The sequence below is a fragment of the Bombina bombina genome, chromosome 7 (genome assembly GCF_027579735.1).
Source record: "Bombina bombina isolate aBomBom1 chromosome 7, aBomBom1.pri, whole genome shotgun sequence".
Lineage (NCBI taxonomy): Eukaryota > Metazoa > Chordata > Amphibia > Anura > Bombinatoridae > Bombina > Bombina bombina.
Genome location: NC_069505.1, coordinates 349291475 through 349316920, shown reverse-complemented (window position 1 = coordinate 349316920; position 25446 = coordinate 349291475). Strand labels below are relative to the sequence as shown.

The following is a 25446-nucleotide window of genomic DNA, read 5'->3' as shown; positions in this document are numbered from 1 at the left end:
CCAAATATGTAGAGAAGTACCTAAGGCATCACAACCTCTCCAACATAAAGGGGTATTAGTGTGTGAAATTTTGAAAAGCCTAACAGGTGTCAGGTGCCATTGTAACAACACTTTCAAATATAGCTCATATAAGCTTATACAATGGGTTACTTTTTTAGTTAATCTTATGGCTAGCCTCCAAGAGAGTGGGCTATGAATGATCTCTAATGATGTTTCCCATTGTCGGATGGTGGGAAGGGAATTTGAAGAAAAGTGGGGGATTTAGAATATCCTGATAGGAAAGTGAAAGTAGTTTCTTCACAGAGGCCTTAGAATCACATCTTGTTTACCATCTAGTTTTATCTCATAGAGGACCATTTGCAAAACCCCAAGATCTCAAAAAACTACTAAGTCTCCAATACTCAAAATGTAATGGTATCGGTGGGTCAAACTTATAGAGGAAGTTTTGATAAGAAATTATGTTGTCTCCCTCGTATATATCTGTTATAGTTATAATTTATTTTTCAATCCAGAGTGCAGTATGTGTATCTGGAAGGGTTGCTAGCAATCCCTTTATTTATTTATTTATAAAATATTTTACCAGGAAGGATACATTGAGATTTATCTTGTTTTCAAGTATGTCCTGGGTCATGTGTGAAGGGGAAGGATTGAGGTGCTAATGTGGGTAAACTGCGAACTTTATCCCAAAATTTGAGATTCAAAGTGATTATATAAGTAGAGAAAAGGGATTTTGGCCTAGTGTGTTTAGGTATTCAAATAAGGTCTCTTAAGCAGAATCCTATCAGTAGGAATGCTTGCTCCAATTCTAGCCACTTACTCTAAGTAGTGTTTCCCCATTGGGATATTTGCGATAGCCTTGCAGCTTCATGATAGTGAAGTACGTTAGGAGTTGCTGCTCCACCTAAGAGAATAGGTTGTTGCAATGTTTTTGTTACAATCCTTGGGATTTTATTTCTCCATATAAATGGATTGCATTGTTGCTGAAATTGGTTAATCAACGACTTCGGTATTGGTAGTGAAAGGAATCGAAACAAATAAGTTAGTTTGGAGACAAGGTTCATTTTGAATGCAGCTATTCTTCCTAGCCATGACAGTGCAGGGACATTTCATTTTTCTGTGGATGGTGAGTAACAAAGGGGGGAAATTCATAGAAATAATGGTAGGAAGGTCACAAGACAGAAAATGTTTAATATAAGTAGTTGACCAGCTAAATCTATATTTAGTTTTAAGTAAGGAGAGAACTGAATCTGAAATGTTAATGGCATAAGATTCCATTTTAAATAGATTGAGTTTGTAATAACTAACTTATGTAAACTGTTCAAATAATAAAAATAGACAGGGGAGGGATTTAACTGGATCAGAAGTAAGTAATTTAAAGTCATCTGCGAACAAAGCTGTTTTTTTAATCGTATTATGGAGGTTAATGCCAATAATTTGTGGACAGGAACGGATAGCTGTGGCCAGAGGTTCCATTATTAATGCAAGCAAGAGGGGTGACAAAGGGCATCCCTGTCTTGTTCCATTAGTTATAATGAACGATTCAGAACAGAACCCCAAGCCTCTAACTACTGCCGATGGGTTTGAGTACAATGCTGCCACTGTGGTAATAAATGAAGTCGGAAAACAAAATTTCTCAAGGACTGCAAACATATGTCCAGTTTACCCTGTCAAAGGCTTTCTCTGCGTTTAACGACAGGGTAACACATGGCAAATTCAGCCTCTTAGTTTCAAGATAAATATTTAGGAGTCTCCTGGTATTATCCGGTACCTGACGGCCCATAGCAAAGCCTACTTGATCTGTATCAATTAAGGATGGTAGAATAGAATTAAGATGTGAAGCAATGATTTTAGCATATAATTTAACATCCAAGTTCAATAATAAAATTGGTCTATAGTTATTACAATCTATAGTATCCTTTCCTGGTTTTAGAATGGTAATAATAGTCACTTGTAGAAATTCATTAAGGAAATATCCCTGTTTGCTTGCATTTGCAAATAACCTCGAAAGAAGGGGAATAAGTTGCTTCTGGAATTTTTTATAAAAAAAGATCTGAGTAGCCATCAGGTCCAGGTGATTTAAAGGGTTTTTATTTTATATCTGTTATAGTTATAGGACTATGTAGAGAGTCTATTTATGTCTGTGATATGGAGGGGAAATTTAATGTAGAAAGAAAGTTATGGATGATTTAACAAGTAGGAGGTATCTGTGTGGGGTCTTAAGCGAGATTATAGAGAGATGAGTAATACTTTGCAAGAGACTTGCATATATATTTTGACTTGATAATTATTTGTCCTTTAATTTTTAGTGAATGTATGAATGCTGCTGCTGTTCTCTGGCATTGCATGTTGGCTAAAAGTCTATCGGCTTTGTTGCCTTTATAGTAATATATTCCCTTTAATCTAAACAATCTTTCTGCTGTTCTCTCGTTCTCTAATAGTGCTATATGTCTCTTGAGAAAGACCCCCCCCCCCTTCTTTTGCATATGAAAAGACCCTTTACACAAACAGGAGCAAGCTGGAGAAGGTAGCTGACAGTATTCACATAAAACGTTGGGGCTTGGTTAGGAATCTGAAAATCAGAGCAATGATATTCAAAAATAAGCAAAACTATAAAAAAAATTTTAAAAAAAAACTTTCTAGGCTATATAAATAGATAATCTACAAAACATTTATGTGAAGAAAAAATGAGTGTATAATGTCCCTTTAAGTCCCTGTAGAACTGTTGTAATAGAATGCTGTTGATTATCTTTAAGCACTAAAAGTTTTGTGGGATATCCCCACCGGTATGTAATATGATGAGCTCTAAGAGTTCTTGTAAGTTCTCCAAAAGATCTCCTTTGTTGGAGATAAGTCTAAGAGATAAGTCAGCAAATATAGAAATGTCTTTAAATTGATCTGGGAGAGTTGGTCTAGCTAGCTAATGAAGCTCATACAAGTCTCTTTATAGGTGTAAAAATGTAAGCAAACTATAACATCTCTCGGTTTATCCAAAGATAAATTCCTAGGACGTGAGGCTGTATGTGCTCGATCAATAAGACCTTCTGTTGTAGTATTAGTTGGTGCTAGATGACCAAAAAAGTCAGATAGAAAAGATGTCAAATCATTTGCTACTACACTTTCAGTAATTTGAACCTTAAATGAGGAGTAATGGGCCTTGAGGAGAGACTTCAATGAATCTAAGATAAAAGTAGGAGTCACAGTAGTTGGTGAAGAGTTCTGCAATTCTTGAATAGTTGTAGATACACAATAATTTGGTATTTAAACTGTGACTTTTCTTTTTTTTCCCTTCTCTCTCTTCCTTTAAATGCTGTCTCTGTGTCAATATGTAGCAAAAAAATTTGCAAATAGAATAACTGCTTCACTTAGAAGCTAAAAGTATCTAGACACAGTATAGTAGAATATATGATACAAAGTTAGTTATTACTGTTTTCTTTTTAGATTAGACATGTAGTGGCTTAATTTATGTGCTCACAATAGCAAGTATGGCGGTTCATGCCAATCCACAGTCCTGTACACAGTCTAACAGGGATACAGTCTTACTTGTGATCATGTATGGGAGATAGCCCTAGGCGTTCACAGCTCTCTGGTGTGGGAGCTTCCACTCACCTTGGCTCACTCTTTTCGTCTGTGAAAATCCGCCTAGGCTGATAGTCAATCTTCGTACTCCCTCTGCTTCTCTCAGTGCCTTAACAAATAGGACAAGCGCTGTATTCTGCACCAGTTCGCCTCTGATGTCTCTGGAGCAGAGCCGTAATCTCTCAAAGCAAGATCCACATCAACAAGCTCTGGTTACACGCCAGGTTACACATGTGCTTCTGCTGTCCTTAGTCAGCAGCTCAATCGCCTTTGATGTCTCTGAAGCAGAGCTCCAAACTCTCGTAGTAAGATCCACAGCAGCAGACTCTGGTTACACTTTAGGCTACACAGGTGTTTTTGCTGTCCTCAGTCAGCATCCGAGACTAATCACCTCTGTGCTTTCACGGTAGCAAGCGCTATTTTCAGATAGAGGTTGTACTCCAAACTTATTTAGGATAATAAGGTAAGGTGTCTCAATTTATTATACGTTCAAAAAGGCCACAGATAGCGTGTTATTAAAGGGACATAAAATACTTTGAGATTGTAATATAAAATGATAAACTGTATAAATAAAAATAACTTTGCAATATAAGTTCATTATTTATTTTATCCCCTTTTCCTGTAATTCCATTCTGAAATTGTGAGCTTTTCAGTTCCTATTAGAAATGGAAGTGCAGAACACTGTTATATTCCACACAGCCATTGGCTGCACACACTAGTGACCTATTTATAACTGTCCCTAATTGGCCACAGCAGAGAAGGTAACCTAAGTTACAACATGGCAGCTCCTATTGTTTTATAGACACTAAAACTTTACACTTATTTTGTCAATATTAAACAACTAATGAAACTTTAAAAAATACATCTACATGTTATTCTCAGACTAATCTTTTCTTTGAACGCTTCATTCTATCTAGCACTTATTTAGTGTTTAATGTTCTTTAAGAGCTCCACACAAACACGTCCGCTTTGTTTGGCGGTTAGCTCCGCCCCCTTTAACTATGAGCTTAAACCCCTTTTCATTTGTTAAATACAAACTAAGAGCATGTTGTTTGATATTTTTTTTTATGCAAAGATAAAATTGCTAAATTACACTGATTCCAGTGGTAATACAAATCAGATATATTCAATCAGCGGCATTGTATAGTACATGAGAAACAACAAGGAGGTTAGACATCTTATACGACAAATTAAGGAGCAATGACCTAAGTTTAATTAGGATAGAAGTAGAGCAAACCATTTATTTAGTAAAACAATATAAGTCCCACATAAGTTTTACGTTTTACTCACTTAAGGCTAGATTACAAGGGGAGGGCAAAATTATAGCGTGCCGGTGGCTGGTTATTGCTACCGTGAACTCACAGGAGTAATTAGTGATCAGAAAATTAACCAGAGATCAGTCCCAATTGCCCCCAAAATAAAGTATATTGTAGTTTTTATTAAAGGGTCACTGAACCCAAATTTTTTCTTCGTGATGCAGATAGAGCATGCAATTTTAAACTTTCTAATTTACTCCTATTATCAATTTTCTTCGTTCTCTTGCTTTCTTTATTTGAAAAAGAAGGCATCTAAGCAATTTTTTTGGTTCAGAACCATGGAAAGCACTTGTTTATTGGTAGGTGAATTTACCTACCAATCAGCAAGAACAACACAGTGTGTTCACCAAAAATGGGCCGGCATCTAAACTTCCATTCTTGCATTTCAAATAAAGATACCAAGAATGAAAATAATTTGATAATAGGAGTAAATTAGAAAGTTGCTTAAAATTGCATGCTCTATCTGAATCATGATAGAAAAAATTTGGGTTCAGTGTCCCTTTAAAGAAATTTAGCATTTTTTTAAAATAAAAAACAACTTCACAAAGCAGTTTTGAGGGGCTAAAATTAGAAAGAAATGGCACTAAAAAGTGCTTTTACATTGTGGTCTATGGGGAACTGTGTTCTCCCTGTAAATATATATGTATATGCTTATATACATGTATATGTATGTGTTGATATGTGTATATACACATATTAACACATGAATATATATGTATATATTCATAATACATATGTATTTACAATTTGCTACCCATTGATGCACTACTTACCCCCTTCACTACACTAGGTTCTCAGCCTAGTCTCTTGGCATAAGAACAAGGCTCCCATTGGAGCCTATGAAAGCGCGCGGGAATGCAAGGTCACACTCACATTGTGCCGCACTTGTAATACCAGCACACATTTGCGTGTGCTGTTAACAAGTCAAGCGCAAATATCGCTTTCACTTAAGGAATATTTTGCGCTCAACTTGTAATCTAGCCATTACCTGACAACTTCCCCAGCTGACATCTACAGGCCACTTTTGAACCCCTCAACCTGCACTCCTTTCTGTGGATATCCTTTGCTGAAAAGCATATCTAGATATGCTCAAACGCTGCTGATTGGTAGCTGCACATAGATGCCTTGTGTGATTGGCTCTCCTATGTGCATTGCTATTTCATAAACAAAAGATATCTAAAACATGAAGCAAATTAGATAATATAAGTAAATTGGAATGATGTTTAAAATTGTATTCTCTACTTGAATCATGAAAGAAACATTTTGTGTTTAGTGTTCCTTTAACTAATTTAATAATAAGGATAAGGGAGAGAAAATGGGGATAAAGAGGGGATTAGTAGCACTCTTTTCCTAAATATTGTAACAAGCTGTTAGACTAACAGCAAATATACACCGCTAGGAAGTGAAAGATTAATTAAAATTTAAAGTTTTAATTCCATTATTTAAAATCTAAAACAAATTTTAGAAAAGGCGATATATAAAAAAAAAAACACAACAGTTAAAGCAAACAACAACACTTGAAATCCAGTACTAACTGCAAGGCTATTTAAATGTCACCCCCCTGTATTCCTGGCCGATAACAGGATACTTCGGCATCAGGTGTCAGGGGTGACACAGGATAGCGTGTATAAGCAGTGTCTATAAAACCATACAAGTAGTTGCTTTTGCTCAAAGTTAAAACCCTGCACACAAACGCGTTTCGGCCGTTGTAAGGCCTTTCTCAAAGTGTTAAAGATTAGAAAAATGACAAGCCGATTGACCGTCACGCCAGCCTTTTAAACCCTGCACAAACCATACAAGACCCAATCAGCGCTTGGCAAACGGACGCACCCCCCCAGTAGCCAATCACATTCATTAGCTGAGTGCTGAGGACAGACCGTAAAGTACCAGCGCAAGGATTGGATATCATTAACAGGGCAGATGTCCAATCATATTACAGCCTAAAGTCGAGCCTCTCTTCCTGAATATCTCTGTGATTCACATATCACTCACACGATCGGCAATAATTAATGATAAAGTCGCTTCCTTACACTGGAATATTGTTCAGCATGATCCACTATTGTAAATGCATCGTCTCATCTGTACCAAACTATTACTGCGCAAGTCTCTGCTTAGGACCGTGTATGCATAACATAAGCCCATAGTAACAGTGTAAAAGATGCACATGTAATATAACCCTATCAAATGCCGCATGTTGAAGATATTGAGAGAGGTCGTACTCTATTAAATCAGGCTGTAAAGTTGGTTGGCAAAAGTCAAAATTTAACTTTAATACAGGACATGCACTTTATGAATTAAACGTTGTAGCACCAAACAATCACATACAATGTCACAACCAGCATATGTTATTGATCACATGCTAGTATATTTATGCCAATGTGATGTACACTGGAGCTGCAAACGGGGCCCAAACCAATTCCGGTATGATATGGGTTCTAAATATTAATATATTAAAGGGACATTAAACACTAAATACATGCTAGATAGAATGATGCATTCAAAGAAAAGATTAGTCCATGACTAACATGTAGATGTATTTTTTAAAGTTTCATTAGTTGTTTAAAAAGTGACAAAATAAGTGTAAAGTTTTAGTGTCTATAAAACACTGGGAGCTGCCATGTTGTAACTTGTGTTACCTTCTCTGCTGTGGCCAATTAGGGTCAGTTATAAATAGGTCACTAGAGTGTGCAGCCAATGGTTGTGCTGGATTTAACAGTGTTCTGCACTTCCATTTCTAACAGGAACTGAAAAGCTCACAATTTCAGAATGGAATTACAGGCAAAGAGGACAAAATAAATAATGAAAGTATATTGCAGAGTTGTTTTATTATATACAATTTATCATTTTATATTACCATCTCAAAGTGTTTAATGTCCCTTTAAAACAAAAAGAAGATAAGCAATCCCTCTTGTAGTGAAAATATATAACCCCTAATATCACCTTTATTGTTATAGTCTGGTGACCCATTTGGGGTGCACACCCTGTATATTAATGGGTGATAGATAGCCCATCATAAGCCAAAAATACTAAAGATTAAGTGTCATGTAGATATTGTACAATGTGACTAGGTATGTCCTCATTATCCATAGTATATGAATGGCACTTATCGCAATCAATAATAATCAATAGAGTCGCAGAATAAATTTGTAATCAGCAACTCAGATTATATATATGATTGGTCATGAGTTGATTTGCTTATCTATAAATATACCCAAAAGTTATTGTACTCATTCATGCCATAAGGCATGACGGAGTTAAGTCTAAAGATCCATCTGGCCTCTTTTTTGAGAAGGGCCTGTTCAATATTCCCCCCTCTTATTTGAGTCTCTCCAGTCCCCAGCACTTGAAAGACTGAGTTTTGCCATTATGATTTGTTAGAAAATGTCTGGCTACGCTTGTTATTTTCTTGCCATTTTCTAAGTCTTTACTGGCTAGTCTGAAGTTACTTAAATGCTTGGTCATTCTTGTCCCAAGGCATCTAGTCGTCATTCCGACATAAAATAAATCACAATCACATGATAAACAATATATAACATTTGTGCTTTTGCAATTTATGTGGTTATTAATAAACCACTTCTTGCAAAACCTGTCTGTTATAGTTCTCTTCTTTATCATATGTTGACAAACTTTACAGCTACCACAGGCAATTGACCCTTTCTAAATTGGAGCTTTTTTAGCATTTCTGTTATAGTGACTACTTGTGAGGTGGTCACTCAGATTGTTAGCCCTTCTATATGTAAACAAAGGTTTATCTGGGATGAATGTTTGCAATTGTTCATCAGCTAGCAGAATATACCAGTATTTTTGTATGATATTTGTAACTGATTGCCTATGACTGGTGTAAGTTGAGAAAAACCTGAGTGGGTTGTTATTTTCTACCCTTTTGGGCCTCAAAAGTTCAGATCTATCTCTCATTAAAGCTTTATTATAAGCTTTCACTAAGGCTTTTCTAGAATAGCCTCTCTGAAGCAATCTATTCCTTAGGTCTTTAGCAGAACAATTAAAAGATTCCACAGTAGAGCAGTTCCTACGAATCCTACTGTCGGTAGACTTTTAATAGTATCAGGATGATGGTGACTATCAGCACATAGGATGTTGTTAGTGGATGTAGGCTTTCTGTATGTATCAGTCTCCACATAATTATCAACCCTCCTAATAGTGAGGTCCAAAAATTCTACCTTATTCTTATTAGTCACGATGGTGAGATATATACCCAAAGGATTCGTGTTTAAAAGGAAGCGACTTTATCATTAATTATTGCCGATCATGTGAGTGATATGTGAATCACAGAGATATTCAGGAAGAGAGGCTCGACTTTAGGCTGTAATATGATTGGACCTCTGCCCTGTTAATGATATCCAATCCTTGCGCTGGTACTTTACGGTCTGTCCTCAGCACTCAGCTAATGAATGTGATTGGCTACTGGGGGGGTGCGTCCGTTTGCCAAGCGCTGATTGGGTCTTATATGGTTTGTGCAGGGTTTAAAAGGCTGGCGTGATGGTCAATCGGCTTGTCATTTTTCTAATCTTTAACACATTGAGAAAGGCCTTACACTGGCCGAAACGCATTTGTGTGCAGGGTTTTAACTTTATTTTGAGCAAAAGCAACTACTTGTATGGTTTTCTAGACACTGCTTATACACGCTATCCTGTGACATTTAAAAAGCCTTGCAGTTAGTACTGTATTTCAAGTGTTGTTGTTGTTTGCTTTAACTGTTGTGGGGTTTTTTTGGCGATTGATATATCGCCTTTTCTAAACTTTGTTTTAGATTTTAAATAATGGAATTAAAACTTTAAATTTGAATTAATCATTCACTTCCTAGCGGTGTATATTTGCTGTTAGTCTAACAGCTTGTTACAATATTTAGGACAAGAGTGCTACTAATCCCCTCTTTATCCCTATTTTCTCTCCCTTATCCTTATTATCAGATTTACTACAAGGGGCAGCACCGAAGTTTATTACATACTTCTATTATCCTATACACACATTAGACATTGTGCCAATATTAATTGTTAATTATCCTTTAACTAATTTAATCACTCCAGGCTACAGAGAATTTATAATTGCAAAGTACTATACTTACCAAATATCCTTAGTGCACCAGTTATTTTCTTCCTAAATGGTGGCTCCATATTTATCATCTGAATCTGATGTAAAATATTTCCATAACAAGCTTTGCCGTCTCCAATCTCTCCATTTTCACAAAGACAACTAGAAGATAAAATGTAGTCAATACAGGTGACCTTCCAATTTAATTCAATACACCCTGTTTAGTTAATCTTGAGCTTAAAACAGATTTCAAATAATTGAAGTGATGGTAAAGTTTATAGATTGTATTAATATTTGTAATAAAAAGGTAAATGATGGGCACTTTCATTCATGAAAATCATTGTAAACACTAAATTATATAAATAATAACCCTTGCTTGTTGTTATACATTGCGCCGTTTCACCACTCGCAATGCATACTCTATTTGTGTGTTCAATGTCGAATCATGCTGAAGCCAATTGCATCTCGCCCCCTTGGTGTCAAAACCAGGAGCGTTATTATTAATTTGCTGGACACCAAAGGGGGCGCAATACGATTGGTTACAGCAAAAATCGCCATTGAACACAGAAATAGAGTATGCGTATATGTATAGCAACATGAGTAATTATTTATATAATTTAGCGTTTACAATGATTTTCATGAATGAAAGTGCCCATCATTTTCTCTTTTATTACAAATATTGTTAATATAATTGATGAACTATACCATCACTTTAACTAAATCTTGTGATTAACTTAAAGGGATATTCCAGTCAAAATTTTAATGCACATAGATTTATTACATCTTGCAATATACATGTTTTGGTAAAAATGCTTCTAGTAAAAGTTACCACTGTTTTAGTGTTAACAATTTTCTCTGCACGTGCATGTGAAGCATAGCTAAATATTGTCACTGCACCCACATTTAAAATACTGCAGCTGCTCAAATAATAAGTGGGGTTTGTATCATGTCAGAAATTACCAAATTGAGTCATTACCAGATGGTACAAGCACCTTAGGCTGTCTGAGCAAGTGCTGTGTTTAAAATGCTGGTGCACGATGCATACTTAAATACACTTTTGAAACAGCTATAACTTTTATTAGAAGCATTTTTGCTAATGCATGTATATTACAAACATGCTTCTATTCAATACCGAAATGCATCCATGTGGTTTACAATTTTGGCTGGAATATCCATTACATTATGAAGCATACAGAGATGTGCACTTGAGTGACAGACAAGAACTTATGTGATGTGTATGCATCAGTGTCTCTGTATTATTCAAATTTAGCTCTAGATACCAAAGAAGTGGTATCTCTTTAAAGGGACAGAACACACCAATTTTCATATAACTGCATGTAATAGACAATACTATAAAGAATAATAAAACCTTTTAAAAACGTCCTAGGAAGCTCCGAGTACCAGTTTATCACTGTTGAAAAAGTTAGGCTGGGACACCCACTGAAATGGGCTGGAAAACAAAAAGAGCAGATACCCCCCCCCACTGCATACGAAAATACCCTTTACACAAACAGGAGCAAGATTGAGTAGGTAGACAACAGTCTACTTCTAAAACTTCGGTGCTTGTTTAAGAGTCTAAAAATCAGCACAATGTTATTTAAAAATAAGAAAAACTATACATTTTTACAACAAAAACTGCATGGGCTATATAAATAAATCATCTACAAAACATTTATGCAAAGAAAAATCTAGTGTACAATGTCCCTTTAAAACAGTGGACACCAAGAACTGTTGCACACACATTCATCCTAGGGTCTGCATTATATCCAGTATACTCAGATGGGGTGCCACAAAGATACCTGCTAAGCTACATACCACTGCATATGTGAATTTGTTCTCTTCTACCAGCTACCATCTCTTATTCCAATAGACTTTGTTAGTGTTAATTTAAAAAAAAGGTTTAAATAAAGTAGTTATACTGTTCTTTGGTTTGACAGTATCTAAGGATGTGGACATCAGATATTGATTACCCAATGTCATTGTATTAATATGAACATAAACAAGAATTATTTAGTCTATAAACTAGACTTATCAAAATAGAGGAGGAAAATAATTTAGGTGTACTAATAGATAGCAAGCTAAGAATGAGTTCCTTTTATTAATGTATATGCCCCCAACACAAAGTATATTCCATTCTTTAGAGACATGTTTAGGAAAACTAACGACATTGCTAAAGGAATCATATTTTTAGGAGGAGACCTTTATTTCCCACTTAACCCAAATATAGACAGTTTGAAACCCTAATGTTAAGGTGTCCAAGAAAACATCTCATTACCTATGGAAGGCACTTAGAAATAATAACTTTTATGACACTTGGAGGTTTCTGAATCTCACCAGTAAAGACTGTCCCTTCTTCTCTAATCCTAACTGCTCCTACAGCAAGATTGACTATATACTCACCAATCAAATAGGGTTAACCTGCCTCACAAATGCTATTATTTCCCCATCAGCATGGACAGACTACTCAGCAGTGATCACCAAAATCAGATGGCCTAACATACCCCTTAATCCATATTGATGGAAACTAGACGACTCGCTATTGTTCTGACCAGCTTTTTAGATCATACAACCCGTTCTCTAAAAAAGTACTTCAAATTAAATGCAACCCCAGAAATGGATATATTTTCTGTATGGGAGGCCTATAAGTGTTACATCACATATTTCATCAAATGTAAAGCTCGGATTAATAAAGAATCACAAGAAAAATACACAAATCTTTCCTCTGAATTCTCCCAATTGGAATATCACCAAAAAAAGATGGAGTTTAGAGATAATTTAGACATCGCTCATATATTAAATGACTACCTGATACTAGAATATTATAACACTGTTTTAAAATGTAAACTATTTTTTTTTTTAATGAGGGATAAAGCACTAAAGCAGAAAAAAATAAAATTGTATGTCCATGAACTCAAAACGCCTCAAAACACAAAAGTACACACTACCCCAGATATAATTAATCATGGAGAACCCCTTGGACCGGCTAGACTGGGCTTTTCTCAAGCAGACGATGAAACACTTCGGTTCTGGAGAATCACTTATAGTTAAAATATTTGCATTATATGGCAAACCAAGTGCTAGAATCCGCCTAAACAATTCCCTCTCTAACCCTATCCCTATACAAAAATGGTACAAGACAGGAAAGTCCTCTGTCTCCAATATTGTCTGTACTCGCTATGGAGATTGTTGTCACATATGTTCGCAAAAATGACGAAATACAAGGAATACTATTAAACAGCAACAATACAAACTAGCGCTCTATGCATATGATATCCTGCTAACACTGACATCCCCAACAACATCTACACAAGCCCTAGTAATAGAGTTGGATCAAATTAAATCTGAGCTCACAGGAATTTCTACCCATTTCTATTTTAAAACAAATAGAAAAAGATTTTCACTTGAAAATACAAACTAAAGCTATTAAATATTTAGGAGTCTACATTTCATCAGATAATAATTTGTTATTGTCCCAAAATTATCACTCATTGCTGAAAAATGTTCAATTAGAAGTAAATGAATAGTATCGTAAGAAATTATCACTTTTAGGCCCCGATAATCAGAAGTGCTACGAGGCGGCAAAATATTCCAAAAGATCTACCGCTATGTTGAGCAAGCCTGTTGACATATTCCAAGTTCCCGACATAGCGGCATTGCCAAGAGCCGTTCACTATATATGCCATTGGTCGGCGATGCTTACTATAGATAACACCCACCATCGCTGCCCATATTAGTGATGTATAGTAAAAGGATCCTTTGAAATATAACTACCGTGCCTAACCACTAATCCTAATAACCCTAAACCGAAGTACCCCATGATCACTAACTAACTCTACACTAATAAAGATCTAATCCGCAACATACCCACCGCAAGCATCTAAGCTATTATGCCCTATACAGCCACTAGCCTACTACAAATACTATCCTATTAAAGGGACATGAAACCCAAAAACAATCTTTCATGATTTAGGTAGAACATACAATTTTAAACAATCTTCAGTTTACTTATATTACATTTTCTTCATTCTTTTGGTATCATTTGTTGAAGGAGCAGCAATGCACTACTGGTTTCTAAATGAACACATGGGTGAGCCAATGACAATCGGTATCAATATGCAGCCACCAATCAGCAGCTAGAACCTTGGTTCTTTGCTGCTCCTGAGCTTAACTAGATAAACCTTTCAGCAAAGGATAACAAAATTAAATTAAATAATAGAAGTAAATTTGAAAGTTGTTTAAAATTGTATGTTCTGTCTAAATAATTAATGTCTAATTATGACTTTACTGTCCCTTTAACCCCTATACAGCCACAAACCCACCACAAGTATCTAAACTATTAACCCCTATACCACCACATACCAACCACAAGTATCTAAACTATTAACCCCTATACTGCCACATACCCAGTGCAAGTACTATCCTATTAATCACTATACCGCCACATACCCACCACAAATATCTAAACTATTAACCCCTATACTGCCACATACCCAGTGCAAGTACTATCCTATTAATCACTATACCGCCACATACCCACCACAAGTATCTAAACTATTGACCCCTATACCGCCACATATCCACTGCAAGTACTATCATATTAAAGGGATATAAAACCCAATTTTTTTCTTTTATGATTCAGATAGAGCAGCAATTTTAAGCAACTTTCTAGTTTACTCCTATTATCAAATTTTCTTTGCTCTCTTGGTATCTTTATTTGAAAAGCAGGAATGTAAGCTAAGGAGCTAGCCCATGATTTGTTCAGCTCTAAGCATCTTTTGACAGCCCCCTGATCACATGACATTTTATTTATTATCTATTAAATTGCATTTTAGCTGTGTTGTGCACAAGCCACGGGCGTGAGCACAATGTTATCTATATGGCCACATGAACTAGCAGTATTCTGTTATGAAAAGCAAACAAAAAGCATGTGATAAAGAGGCAGAAATTGAGAGGTTTTGTCAAGGAGATGTGGTAAACTTTGCCAGCCCAGACGGGCTCCTGAAACTCAGCGCCGGACCGGTATTTTTCTGACAGTAGGCAGTATGTGGGAGTTAGCTGGGGTGTTCCAGGGGAGTGTAGGTTAGACATTACGTAAGTGTAGTCGGCATTAGGGACTTAGCTGGGCATTCTGGGGGTGTGTAGGTTAGGCGTTCCGGGGGAGTGTAGGTTAGGCATGATGTAGGTGTGGGTGGGAGGTAGTAAGGTGGTGCAGGGGAGTGTAGGTTAGATGTGACATATATATATAGACGTTCAGGCGGAGTTAGCGACACGTGCTAGCGCGAGAAGCCTGCACTTTGAGTCCTACACATCGAATCAAGATCGATATGTTCAAATCAGCGCAGTGCAGGTTGTGAGGAGGATACCGGCCATGTTTGTTTTGCACGCTATCGGCTGTCAAAGCTACATCGCCTGACGTAGTTAGTGTAGGTGTAATAAAACGTATGTCCCCACAGCAATATTTGAAGTGTGCCTACACGGAAACTATTTTTAGTTTCAGTGAGTGCACTGTCTGCACTGTGTAGGACCACTTCAAATACGGCCCCCAAGCCACAGCAAAATGCAGTCAGCAATGCGGGTAGTGACTTCATGCTCCCATTGACTTCTATGGGCGAGACATTGCCACTCACCAGCATTGCTCGAACACGCTCCTTTATTTTTTACTATACTGACAGACTGTTGGACTGCGAGGCCAACAAGGCCAGTAAGGTAGTTTCTCGACAGTCTGTTGCTTTGAATATCAGGGCCTTAGGGAGAATAAATGCTGTAAAGATGGTTATCTTGCCAAAGGTTTTATACATCTTCCAAGATCCACCTAAACAAATTCCTGAGAAATATCTTATCAGGCTCCAAAACACAATCAATTCTTTCATTTGGCTAAACATTATCCCTAGATTAACGAAGGCTATCAGCCACAGACAGAGAAATCAAGGGGTGCCTGGGAGTTCCCTTCCTACATTATTATAGAGTAGCCACTCTTTCGGTGAGAATAGCAAATTGGTGCCATGGCATCACTAACAAAAAATGGGTAACATTAGAACACTGACTGTCTGGCTATTCACAACTTGGCAGTCTCTGCTGGACATCTTAAGAACACAGGAAACTATTAGATACAGTACCAACATTAGTACTTGAGATACAAATTGTGGGATATTTTAATGCTTAAACCAAATAATAGATAACGTAACCCATCTTCACTGACCCAGCTGCTACATAACCCCTCTCTTTTCACCCACCAACCAGCCCCACATCAAGATCCCAACACAGTTAAAAGGATACTTCTATGTGCTTAAGTCCTCAGTGACGAGAAATTAAAAAAGATCTGGTTATTTTAAATAATTATATTTTTGGTAACTGGTTTAGCTACCAACAAATCATTCACTTCATCCACAAGCATCCACATAAAGATAAACTAGGGAGATCCTTGACCCCTTGATGTTTTTTTTACTCTTAATAAATAATAATAGGCACCATGTCTATATCCTACAATTTACTGTTACAACACCATTCTCGGGCTCTACCTTCTTACACTGTACCTTGAACAGAAGAAGTCCAAACACAAATCTCCTAGAAGGAATGGCAATCAATATTTAAGGGTACGGTAAGTATACTATGACTATGCCACTGGTACCTTGTCCCATATCAAATGGCTAAAATATACCCTTATACAAGTGGAGATTGTTGGAGGGGATGTAACTCGAGAGGCACAATAGCTCATATTTGGTGGCAATGCCTTCTAATACAGGTCTTCTGGACAGCAGTGATCCCAGAAATAGAAAAAGTAGTAGCCACTCACTTAACAATATAACCCCTGACCTTCCTCTTGAATAAACCAGGTAAAATATGATCAACTGTGCCCAAACAATTAATACCAAGATTATGGAAAAAAATACTGACACTAACATTGGCAGACTGGAAGAAGCAGATTGTCCACACTCTATCCTTGGAAAAATATCACTACTGTCAGACCAAACACATGGAAGATTATTATTCTCTTCTGTTTATATGGGAAGAATATATAAGAACTAATTGATAACTCATTATCACTCTTAAAATAGTCCATACTAAATTGTATACTCTATACCTTAGAAAACGTTATCAATAACAATATTAATCATTAGAGACAATTCTTCTACCTATGTTTATTGTTCAAAGTATCGTATATCTAATTTTTCTATAATTGACAGATTGCTGTTGTTAAGTGTTGTAAAAGTATAATAAAACTTATATAAAGCTAGCTTAAAATCAATGTAGAATCCTTTTGGAGAAACTGTGTGTATAATAACACCAATGTATGTGCTAAAATAAATATATATACCGCTTTGAGATCATTAAAAATGAATGGAAGTCATGGTCACAAATGCAGAATAACACACATGATACAAATGTGCACAAGCTCATAAGCACACACATACTTGATATGTTTTTAATTTAAAAACTATAGCACACTTACAGCTTTTTACCAGTGGCGGATACTTCACAGTTTGCACTTTTATCACAGACATTTATACTGCATGTGGGGGGAAAATAGCATCCAGCAGATATATTTTTGGTGACCATTCCAGGATTGCAACTGCAATAAGACTGCCAAAAAAACAAACAAAAAAAAATACTAAACAATTTTCATCATTTAAGATTTGCATTTAATACTAAAATAAAGGAAAAAGAAAAAACATAAATTATGACTTTCTTTCCTTCGATACAGGAAGAGTCCACAGCTGCATTCATTACTTGTGGGAATACAGAACCTGGCCACCAGGAGGAGGCAAAGACACCCCAGCCAAAAGGCTTAAATACCTCCCCCCACTTCCCTCATCCTCCAGTCATTCTGCAGAGGGAACAAGGAAAGAGTAAGAGAAATATCAGGGTGAAAAAGGTGTCAGAAGAAAACAAAATAAATTTAGGGTCGCCCATCGGAGAACACGGGCTCTCCCTGTATCGAAGGAAAGAAAATGATCTGGTAAATCATAATTTATGTTTTCCTTCTTAATACAGGGAGAGTCCACAGCTGCATTCATTACTTGTGTGAAACAATACCCAAGCTACAGAGGACACTGAATGCTAACGGGAGGGTAAAAAAAAGTCAGGTAACCCATAATCTGAGGGCACCACAGCATGCAAAACCTTTCTCCCGAAGGCTGTTTCAGCAGAAGCCAAAACATAAAACTTGTAAAATTTGGAAAAAGTATGTAAGGAGAACCAGGTAGCACGCCTTACAAATCTGATCCATAGAGGCCTCATTTTTGAACGCCCAAGAGGAAACCACTGCTCTCGTAGAATGAGCCGTAATCCTCTGAGGAGGCTTAAGACCTGCTGACTCTTATGCTAAGCGGATGATACTCCTCAACCCAAAAGATAAGGAAGTTGACCCTATGACCCCTACGCTTCCCAGAATAGATAACAAACAGAGAAGAAGTTTGTTATAAATTCCTTCGTACCCTGAAGATAGAACTACAAGCACAAAACACATTCAGATTATGCAGTAAACGTTCTTTTCGATGAAGAAGGATTAGGACATAAGGAAGGAACCACAATTTCTTGATTGATGTTGCGATTTGACACAACCTTAGGAAGAAATCCTAACTTAGTTAGTAGAACAGCCTTATCAGCATGGAACACCAGATAAGGAGGGTTGCATTGCAAGGCAGCAATCTCAGAGACTCTGCGCGCAGTAGCAATAGCTAGTAGAAAAACAACCTTCCAAGAAAATAAACGTAATGTCATAGGCTAAAACGGAGCCCGTTGCAAAACTTTAGGTACAAAATTTAAACTCCAAGGAGGAGCATTAGATCTAAACACCAGCCTGATCCTAGTCAGAACCTTAACAAAAGACTGTACATCCGGAAGCTCAGCGAGCCTCTTGTGCAGTAAAACAGACAGGGCCAAAATCTGTCTCTTCAAGGAACTAGCTGAGAGGCCCTTCTCCAGTCCAACCTAGAGAAAAGAAGGAATCTTGGCAACCTTTACTTTGTGCTAGGACAAACCATGCTCTTCACACCAGAATAAGTAGGTCCTCCACACCTTATGAAAGTGCGATGAGTAACCAGCTTACGAGCTTGAATGAGAGTATCGATAACACTCTCAGAAAACCCTCTCTCTGCTGAGACTAAGCATTCATTCTTCAAGCAGTCAGCCTCAGACAATCTAGATTTTGATGAATAAAGGGGCCTTGTTCCAGCAGATCCCTGCGACAAGGTAACCTCAAAGGAGGAGATGAAGACATCCCCACTAGATCCACAAACCATATCCTTCACGGCCACGATGGAGCAATCAGTATCACTGATGCCTGCTCCTGAAATATTTGAGCCACCACTCAAGGAAGGAGTGGCAATGGCAGGAAAAGAAAAATTAGATTGAACCCCCAAGGCACCGCAAATACATCTATTAGCTCCGCCTGAGGACCCCTGGACCTCGACCCATATCTGGGTAGTTGGGTAATGAGACGAGATGCCATGAGATCTATCTCCAGCATTCCCCACCTGTCAGAATGTGGATCGCTGACAGCGAACAGTTGTGGGTCTCCGTCAACTCCAGAATCCAAGACACTTCCCTCAATGCCAGGAAGCTTCTTGTTCCCCCCTGATAATTGATGTAAGTGATAAATTGGAACAAACCCAGTAGGGCCAAGCCTTCAGAGCATTGACTATTGCCCGAAGGACTAGAATGCTGAACGGGGGGAGCTTTCCTCCTGCGTCCACAGGCCCTGCACCTTCTTGGTGCCCCAAACAGTTCCCCTTCCTGACAGACTTGTGTCCGTAATCACAGTCACCCAGAATGGTCTTAAAAAAGGATGTCCCTCAGGACAAATATCTGGACAGAGTCACCAAGATAGCGAATCTCTCGACCGGTTGTACAGAGAAATCTACTGAGACAGATCCAAAGATCCTCAGTTCCACTGCCTCAGCATGCACAGCCGCAACGGCCTGAGGTGGAACCTGGAAAAGAGAACGATGTCCATGCTGGACACCATGAGACCAACCACCTCTATACAATGAGCCACAGATGGCCTTAAGAAGGTCTGGAGGGCAAGACATGTTGAAGCTAGTTTGCAACTTCTCTGGTCTGAAAAATTCTCATGTCTATGGAATCTAATTTCGTGCCCAGGAATTCTACCCTGGTGCTTGGAATAAAAGAACTCCATTCTCTATTTATCTTCCCCAGAGGAGAGATTCCGAATGGTCTTCTGCCAGACCAAACAATGGTGCTTGTACCAGAATGTCGTCCAAGTAGGGAGTTACTGCTACACGCTGGGCAGCTCTTTTGCCTGTAAAAAAAAATACAACCCCCCGAACATTAAAACCCACCACCCACATACCCCTAATCTAACCCAAACCCCCTTAAATAAACCTAACACTACCCCCCTGAAGATCATCCTACCTTGAGCCGTCTTCAGCCAGCTGACCACCGATGGAACCGAAGAGGAGATCCGGAGCGGCAGAAGTCATCATCCAAGGGGTGCTGAAGAAGTCTTCCATCCAATTGAAGTCAACATCCAGGTGGCGCTGAAGAGGTCTTCCATCCGATTGAAGTCTTCATCCAAGCGGCGTCTTCAATCTGATCGGAACAGCCAATAGAATGCTAGCTCAATCTGATTGGCTGATTGGATCAGCCAATCGGATTGAACTTCAATCTGATTGGCTGATTCAATCAGCCAATCAGATTTTTCCTACCTTAATTCCGATTGGCTGATAGAATCCTATCAGCCAATCGGAATTGAAGGGACGCCATCTTGGATGACGTCCCTTAAAGGAACCTTCATTCGTCGTTAGTCGTCGGGATGAAGAGGATGGCTCCACGTTGGCTAGTCTGAAGATGGCTCCGCTCCGCTCCGGATGGATGAAGATTGAAGACGCCGCTTGGATGAAGACTTCAATCGGATGGAAGACCTCTTCAGTGCCGCCTGGATGTTGACTTCAATCGGATGGAAGACTTCTTCAGCGCCCCTTGGATGATGACTTCTGCCGCTCCGGATCTCCTCTTCGGTTCCATTTGTGGTCGGCTGGCTGAAGACGGCTCAAGGTAGGATGATCTTCAGGGGGGTAGTGTTAGGTTTATTTAAGAAGGGGTTTGGGTTAGATTAGGGGTATGTGGGTGGTGGGTTTTAATGTTGGGGGGGTTGTATTTTTTTTTACAGGCAAAAGAGCTGAATTCTTTGGGGCATGCCCCGCAAAAGGCCCTTTTAAGGGCTGGTAAGGTAATAGAGCTGGTAACTTTTTAATGTAGAATAGGGTAGGGAATTTTTTTATTTTGGGGGGCTTTGTTATTTTTTAGGGGGCTTAGATTAGGTGTAAGTAGCTTAAAATTGTTGTAATATATTTGAAATGTTTGTAACTTATTTCTTTTTTATTTTTTGTAACAGCTTTTTTTATTTTTTGTACTTTAGTTAGTTTATTTCATTGAATTTAATTGTAGTTATTTGTAGCTAATTTATTTAACTAATTTAATGATAGTGTAGTGTTAGGTTTAATTGTAACTTAGGTTAGGATTTATTTTACAGGTAATTTTGTATTTCTTTTAGCTAGGTAGTTATTAAATAGTTAATAACTATTTCATAACTATTCTAACTAGCTAAAATAAATACAAAGTTACCTGTAAAATAAATATAAATCCTAAAATAGCTACAATGTAATTATTAATTACATTGTAGCTATCTTAGGGTTTATTTTACAGGTAAGTATTTAGTTTTAAATAGGATTAATTTATTAAAGTATAGTGTAGTGTTAGGTGTAATTGTAACTTAGGCTAGTTTTTATTTTACAGGTTAATTTCTCTTTATTTTAACTAGGTAGCTATTAAATAGTTAATAACTATTTAATAGCTATTGTACCTAGTTAAAATAAATTGAAAGTTGCCTGTAAAATAAAAATAAATCCTAAAATAGCTACAATATAATTATTATTTATATTGTAGCTATATTAGGGTTTATTTTAAAGGTAAGTATTTAGTTTTAAATAGGATTAATTTAGTTAATAAGAGAAATATTATTTAGATTTATTTAAGTTAGGGGGGTGTTAGGGTTAGTGTTAGACTTAGGTTTAGGGGTTAATAATTTTATTACAGTGGCGGCGGTGTAGGGGGGCAGGATAGGGGTTAATAAATTTATTATAGGTGGCGGCAGTGTAAGGGAGGCAGATTAGGGGTTAATAAGTTTAATATAGGTGGCGGCGGGGTCCGGGAGTGGCGGTTTAGGGGTAAACATATTTATTATAGTGGTGGTGGGCTCTGGGAGTGGCGGTTTAGGAGGTAATACATTTATTTAGTTGCGGCGGTGTAGGGGGGGACAGATTAGGGGTGTTTAGACTCGGGGTACATGTTAGGGTGTTAGGTGTAGACAGCTCCCATAGGAATCAATGGGATGTCTGGCAGCAGCGAACATGAACTTTCGCTATGGTCAGACTCCCATTGATTCCTATGGGATCCGCCGCCTGCAGGGCGGTTTGAAAACCAGGTATGCTGGGCCGGAAAAGTGCAGAGCGTACCTGCTAGTTTTTTGATAACTAGCAAAAGTAGTCAGATAGTGCCGAACTTGTGTGCGGAACATCTGGAGTGATGTAAGAATCGATCTGTGTCGGACTGAGTCCGGCGGATCGAAGCTTACGTCACTAGATTCTACTTTTGCCGGTGTCTAGGGCTTGATAACTAAGGCGAATCAGCCTCGCCACAAATACGCTGCGGAATTCCAGCGTATTTGAGGTTGACGGCTTGATAACTAGGGGCCTATAACTTTCGTCAACACTCTCACTGAGAGGCTGACAAGGCTACTTAAAACTCCAGTCCCATCTCAAAGGGCAGATACCCTTCCTAAGGAACTACTCCGAAATCTTCTGACACTTATCTGCCAACCTCCTGTGACGAAAGGCAAAGAATGACTGGGGGATGAGGGAAGTGGAGGAGGTATTTAAGCCTTTTGGCTGGGGTGTCTTTGCCTCCTCCTGGTGGCCAGGTTCTGTTTTCCCACAAGTAATGAATGCAGCTGTGGACTCTCCCTGTATTAAGAAGGATAATAAGTTTAATAGCATGGCACTGTCAACTTAAAATAGTAAACAAAATACTTTTCATTAAACAGAGAGGTTTGTTTTAGTTAAACTACACAAAAGAGTAAGAAAGCCTCAGACTAATGTTGTTTATTGCTTTTATAAAAGATTGCTAACATAAATCTACATACGGGATTAAGGGCTAGATTACGAGTGGAGTGCAATATTACATACACATCTTAACACACACACACATATATATATATATATATAGACTAGCAAGAAATAAGCACTCTCTGGTTTTGTTAAACAAATAGTATATTTTAACTAGCGTGAAGTTTCAAGGTATTCACCCTTTCCTCAGACCCAGAGTTACAAAACCAGAGATTGCTTATTTCTTGCTAGTCTATTATTCCTATTTTGGTAGGTGCCTATCTGACCAGTTTGGTGAGAGTGCTTATTAACTTAAAGATTTATATATATATATATATATATATATATATATATACTGTATATTTATATATATATATATATATATATATAAATATACAGTATATATATATATATATATAGATATAGATATAGATATATAGATATATATATATTTATATATATAAGCATATACATATATATTTAAAGTCCCCCATTGACCTCAATGTAAAGGCACTTTAGGTACCTTTTTTTTTTCTAACACCCCATATCCCCTCACTTTAACCCTTTATAACTCCTTTGTGCAGTTTAAAAAATAAAATAAAATAATAAATGCTCATTTTATTTTACATTTAAATGCACAGTACTCTTTATTTTGGGGGCAATTGGGGCATATTTTAATTTTTAACCAGCGGTCTGACTCTGGTTAATCACGCCAAGATGGCAGGAGCATTAACTAGCCACTTGTAATGGCGTTTTTTTTAATGTGTGCCAGTAAAAACAGGCAAATTTGCCCCTTTACAGGAGCACGTTAAGATAGCGCTCAGCTTTTTACAGTTATGCTGCATCACTTTCAAGTAATTTAGTATATGAGTATTGTGTCCCTTTAAATGCATGCATCCCAACATTTCAAAATGATAACCTGGGGATTGTATGAGGGCAATGTCTCAGAAGTTCAGAGGTGGGCAGGATGGTCTGGAGCAGTGCTTTGGTATTCTGAGAGAAGGCTTACACAATTTTGGGACAATATTTGATCAGTCTATTGCTATGGTTCAGGGCCAACCTTAGCATCTGCAGGGCCCTGGACAAGATACATTTGTGTGACCTCTTAGCACAGCACCCTTATTACCCCCCCCCATGTATGTCCTGACACCTGTATGGCCTACCCCTGTCCCAACATCCAGTGTTACCTATTGGAAGTATAACACTAAATATTACACCTCCTGATACCACACACACGTCCTTATAAATTAAATACAGGATGTACATTGTACCTTCTCTTGCCCTCACTTTGCGGGGCCCCTCAAAGTGTGGAGCCCTGGGGGGCTGCTCTTCTCTCCCTGCCCGAAAAGGCAGGCCTGTCAGGGCTAAAGTGAATTGAGGAGGGTTGGGTATTTTGGGATTTCGCTGAATTTTGGGGAAGAAATTTAAATATAACTTGAGAAAGGAAGGAAGAAGGTACAGCGGGAGTTAGCTCTTTATTCCAGCCTATGCCTCAAACCGAGGGACAATTTGAAGCTCTATCAATAAAAAAAATTAAGGGCCAGATTACAAGTGGAGCACTAAATATCGCTTTCATATGCAAGTTGTCAGCAATTGTTGGGAAGCATTGCGCTCAAGAGAGCACGCTTTCACTCCAATGGGAGCCTCATTCTGATGCCAACAGAGATGGTATCAGAACCTAAGCACAGCGAAGGAGTAAGTAGTACCGCAATGGCAGCAAATTTAAATATATATGTATATGCTTATATACATATATATTTATGTGTTAAAGGGACACTGAACCGATTTTTTTCTTTTGTGATTCAGATAGAGCATGCAATTGTAAGCAACTTTCTAATTTACTCCTATTATCAAATTTTATTCATTCTCTTGGTATCTTTATTTGAAAAGCAAGAATGTAAGTTTAGATGCCGGACCATTTTTGGTGAACAACCTGGGTTGTTTTTGCTGATTGGTGGATTAATTTAACCGACCAATAAACCAGTGCTATTCAGGGTTCTGATAAAAAAATTGCTTAGATGCCTTCTTTTTCAAATAAAGATAGCAAGATAACGAAGGAAAATTGATAATAGGAGTAAATTAGAAAGTTGCTTTAAAATGTCATGCTCTATCTGAATCACGAAAGAAAAAATTTGGGTTCAGTGTCCCTTTAATATATGTGTATACACATATTGACACATAAATATAAATGTATATAAGCATATACAATTACATATATACAAGATTTACTGGGAAGAAACAGTTCTTATAGACCACAATGTAAGGCATTTTCAGTGCTGGATTTTTCTAACACCAAACACCCGCCAACTTTAGCCCCAAAATACTGCCTAGCGCAGTTATTTTATTAAAAAATAAAGATGCTGCTATCTTTATTTTTTTAA

General features: G+C 37.6%; 1 protein-coding gene across 1 annotated transcript in view; it reads right to left on the bottom strand.

Moving 5' to 3' along the window:
- The window catches only part of STAB1 (stabilin 1), a 1127460-nt gene that overhangs the window by 819246 nt on the left and 282768 nt on the right, over window positions 1–25446 (bottom strand). The window contains exons 9-10 of the mRNA XM_053721023.1: window positions 17392–17522; window positions 9976–10103 (exon numbers count right to left, since the gene is read on the bottom strand). Coding sequence (XP_053576998.1) covers window positions 9976–10103; window positions 17392–17522 — 259 coding nt within the window. The remainder of the gene's footprint in view (window positions 1–9975; window positions 10104–17391; window positions 17523–25446) is intronic.